This window comes from Sapajus apella, unplaced genomic scaffold (genome assembly GCF_009761245.1).
Source record: "Sapajus apella isolate SASKATOON/1434 unplaced genomic scaffold, GSC_monkey_1.0 scaffold1609, whole genome shotgun sequence".
Classification (NCBI taxonomy): domain Eukaryota; kingdom Metazoa; phylum Chordata; class Mammalia; order Primates; family Cebidae; genus Sapajus; species Sapajus apella.
The window spans coordinates 7,317-11,859 of NW_022438535.1; the positions used below are offsets into that span (position 1 = coordinate 7,317).

Sequence of the window (4,543 nt, forward strand, 5' to 3'; positions counted from 1 at the left end):
GACCTGTTGGAAGTAATGGAAATGGTTCATATGCACACGTGGATGAAATTAAATGTTTAAGTCTGAGTTTAAATCTTAAAAAAAATAACAAATAAACTAGATGAGGCCTAAAGAGGAAAAATTATTTGCTTAAGAAATGGAAACACACTATGAATTCTTTAAGTGTCTTTAGAGATGATTTGGAAGTCGGAGTGGAACCACATGATTTACACTTGAGTTGGTGACTCAGAGATAGAGAAAAACATGATTTGAAATGGTGATAAAGAAAAATATGAAAGAGAGGCCTTTAGGTGGCTGATGATGAGTGTTAATAGTGTGAGTAAACTCTGTGCTTCTGGGTCCCAGGAAACACCAACAGAAAGTGCCACACATGCTCTGCTGGCACAGCTGGCAGGAACAAGTGACCTCCCTTCAACCCACGCCCTTTATTTAGGATTCCCAGCTGTCCCGGCCCCTCTCTGACATCGTGAGCAGCTTCAGAAAGGAGGATCAGGACAGCCAAGGCTCTCCACCTGAGATGCCCCAGTGTGTCAGAGGCAGGAAGGCTTTGGGGTCTGAGGGCAGTGTGGGACAGTGAGGGACACACCTGAAATGGCCTCTCCCAGCTGGAAAATGAGAGCCTCCAGGGGGATTTGGTCATCAGGGAGACCACTGGGTAGGTTTGGGTGGCAACACTGACCTGCTAGGACACACCTTCACCCCACCGGGTCAGCTGTGAGAACTCAGGACAGAGGGGCCCAGGAACAGGCAGGTCGCAGCTCTTATTTCAATACAGTGGCTCTGCTCCCATGAAGGTTTTGGAAGATGTAAGGTGGCTTCAGAAAGCTCAGACTCCACAGCAGAGTGTCAGGAAGTGGAGTTGCATCTGAACCATACCCAGGGCTCCTGTCATTACCCTCCTCACTCACTGTACAGAGGAGGGGGCACCTCACCTGGGGACAGGGTATCCACAGTCGGCTCTGCTCCACACACCCGCCCTCCATACTATGCTGATTCTGACCCACAGTCCCTCCCCTCCATCCAATTTAGGGTCTGTGGCCAAGGCAGGGCCGGCTCAGCCACCCTCAGCATCTGAAGGTTCTGAACAAATGCCACAGCTGTCTGCACTGAGCACAGCAGCAACACTGGCAATGTTGACAGCTGGGGCCAACATGACACATTCTTCACATATACATGCTGTGAGCATTTTCTGTCACTCTGTGCTTTGTAAGTCATTTTCTTAAAGGGGACTTTTGCTATGCCAGATAGTTTCAATATTTATGTATACCAATGCTTTTTTCTCAAGATCAGTATTTTTGTGCCCTAAAACAACTATATATATATGTGTGTGTGTGTGTATATATATATACACAACCATATATAACTGTATACCTATGTGTATGTGCATATATATACAACTATGTGTATATATACATACACACATATGTATATGGTTGTATATATACACATACACACATATATGTTCATATAAAAACATTTGAATTATATCTCAAAGTTGTTTAAAAAATGAATGGCTTAATATTTTGTTGCTAAGGGATGGCTTTATTTAAAACATAAATAGTTTTCAGTAGATTCCTGTAAAAATATTATAGCAGAGATTTCCAGATCACTCCCACTCCCACCTTTTTATAATTTTTGACTATTTTCCAGAGTCTTGAATTCGATGAGGTGAAGGTGGAAGAAAGCGTTTAGAAAGCCAGTGGGTACAGGAGAGCTGGTGCCAGGTGACGCAGAGTGGGGAGAGATGCTCCTTTAAATGGAAGCCTCTGGAACCCACAGAAAGCAAGCGTGAGGTGGGCAATCTTCCTGCAGAGCTACCAGAGAAAGGTTTTAGACCCAAAACTCCTGTTCACAAACACAGACAGAGGCATCTGTTTTCTTAAAACAACTCTTTCTATATGGAAATAGCAATAACAAAAAGGGGAAAATTCTGGTTTTGTTATTTTATTCAATTATTAACGAATAACTTATGAAACAAACAACAACTGTAAAAGTGGAACTCAAATTATCATTTAATAATCTGGATCTGTGGCTCAGATACAGATTGAGCAAAACAGCCATAGATGATGCCCCAGCCATGGGAGATGCCTCAGCCGTGGATGATGCCCAGCCATGGAAGATGCACCCAGCAGTGGATGATGTCCCAGACGTGGAAGACGCACCCAGCCATGGAAGACACACCCAGCCGTGGGTGATGCCCCTGGCTGTGGATGATGTCCCATTGGTGGATGATGCCCCAGCAGTTGATGATGCCCCAGCAGTTGATGATGTCCCATCGGTGTATGGTGTCCCAGCAGTTGATGATGTCCCATCGGTGTATGGTGTCCCAGCAGTTGATGATGTCCCATCGGTGGATGATGCCCCAGCAGTTGATGATATCCCAGCAGTTGATGATGTCCCAGCAGTTGATGATGTCCCATCGGTGGATGAYGCCCCAGCAGTTGATGATGTCCCATCAGTGGATGATGCCCCAGCAGTTGATGATGTMCCAGCAGTTGATGATGTCCCAGCAGTTGATGATGACCCATCGGTGGATGATGCCTCAGCAGTTGATGATGTCCCAGCAGTTGATGATGTCCATCGGTGGATGATGCCCCAGCAGTTGATGATGTCCCATCGGTGGATGATGCCCCAGCAGTGGATGATGTCCCATCGGTGGATGTTGACCCCTCGGTGGATGATGTTCCATCGGTGGATGATGACCCTGATGCCCCAGCCATGGACGATGACTCAGCTGTGAATGAAAGCCAACAGTTGTTTTCAAGAAAAGTCTAGTACACAAGTCATTAGTAAGATTTATCAAGAAAAAAAGGGAAATCACAAAATTAATATCAGAAATTAATAGGAAGACATAACCACAGAGAGGGCAGAGATGACAAAACAATGAGTGGACATTATGAATACATAACTTTTTTTAAAGCAACGTTTTGTTTCACTTGGGCTGGTGGCCATACGCTGCAGTAGCTGGCCACCAGTGAGAGTCTCCTCATGGAGGAGGCTTGGGTTGAGGCGGAGGGTCTTTAACCTGCATGCACAAGTGAGTTGCCACGAGGGGATGGAAACCAGGCTACCAACCAATTGCTGCACAGAGTTCCTGCCTGTCCCTCTCATCACCATTTTCAGCTGGCAGGGTTTGAGCATTTTAGGGCTTGGGAAGATAATATTACTAAATCTACTAAAAGACATCAGCGATCCTTATGTGCTCCGGCCACCTGCTGAGCAAATTAACTTCACAACTGAAGTGGGCTGCACTGGTCCATGTGGTTCCCCACTTCTCTTATAATTTGTGAGCTTGGGGCCGACTGGAGGGTGGATGGTGGGAGGAGGGGGAGGATCAGGAAAATAACTGATATTAGGTTTGATATGTAGATGTTGAAATAACCTGTGCCACAAACCCTCATGACACACATTTACGTATGTACCAAACCTGCTCATCCTGCACAGGTTCCCCTGAGCTTAAAAATTAAAGAGAAAAGGACCTGTGAGCTGATCCAAACACCTGTGGATCTTTGTGCTTTTCACACTGATGACTACGCCAGTCTGTAGGGAGATGTGTCTGTAACTGGGTTACAGTCCTGGGTTATGTGACCACGGAGGCCACTTTATAACGATGGGCAGTGTCTGGGATCTCCTTAGGGCTTATACAAAAATGCTGGACTCCCTGCGTGGTGGCAAACACCCCCTGACTAAGAGTATGCCAGTAGTTGCCAGTGTCAGCACAGGCCCACATTCCTGGGTTCGTGTTTTCACTTTTTCATTCAGGAACTCGGGAGCCGGGCCACCCCTTGGCCCTTCAGCGTCTCCACCTGAGCAGTGAGGATAATAAACCAGACCCAGGGATGGCTCTGGTGAGGGTGGAGGAGTTACTGTACAGACAGAGTAGAGTGGGGCTGGATTTTATTTTTTAGAAGTGGACACTGGCGAATGGGCTGTGTAAATGGAAACTCTCTCCTGAGAACACACACAGCCTTGCCTGCACAGAAGCTCCACATTCACATCACATGATGCAGCCTCACACGAGACACCCCCAATCCTCAAGCACCCAACTCAGTGCCACCCAAAAGGGAGCACAGCTGTTGCCTCAAAATTTGGCCATGATTTTCCGTGGGGAATTCAGGTTTTTAAAAAACACTTGCACTATGCTTACTCCTATCACAATCCCAGAATCAGGGTGGCACTTCACATTGAAACCAGCTTTTTTTTTCTTGACAATAACTCCAGAATACTTCCCAGAGTCACACTTCAGAGGGAACACCGGCACTACCTGCAACGCAGAAACAAAGCTTTATGAGGGGCACGTCATGCTGTGGATTGTTTGCACAACGTTCTCTTTCTCTCAATGAATATTGTAAACCTGATCAGAAATGTAGTCAACTGCTATAGTAATCAAAACAGCATGGTACTGGTACCGAAACAGAGATGTAGACCAATGGAACAGAACAGAGCTTCATTGGACAGGACAGAACGGGCGGCCACAGAGACCTGGGATAGATGTTTTGTCCCCACAACACAACAGGGAGCACACTTCATGCTGTGCTGATGC

The 4,543-nt window shown here is 46.4% G+C and overlaps 1 protein-coding gene across 1 annotated transcript; it reads left to right on the forward strand.

Annotated features, from left to right (window-relative positions):
- The first annotated feature begins 1,796 nt into the window (after positions 1-1,796).
- LOC116546890 (flap endonuclease 1-like) lies at positions 1,797-2,740 on the forward strand. The gene is made up of 3 exons (XM_032273010.1): positions 1,797-1,821; positions 2,109-2,149; positions 2,225-2,740. Exons 2-3 carry the CDS (start codon positions 2,120-2,122, stop codon positions 2,738-2,740), a joined length of 546 nt encoding a protein of 181 aa, XP_032128901.1. The 5' UTR covers positions 1,797-1,821; positions 2,109-2,119.
- Positions 2,741-4,543: the final 1,803 nt, after the last annotated feature.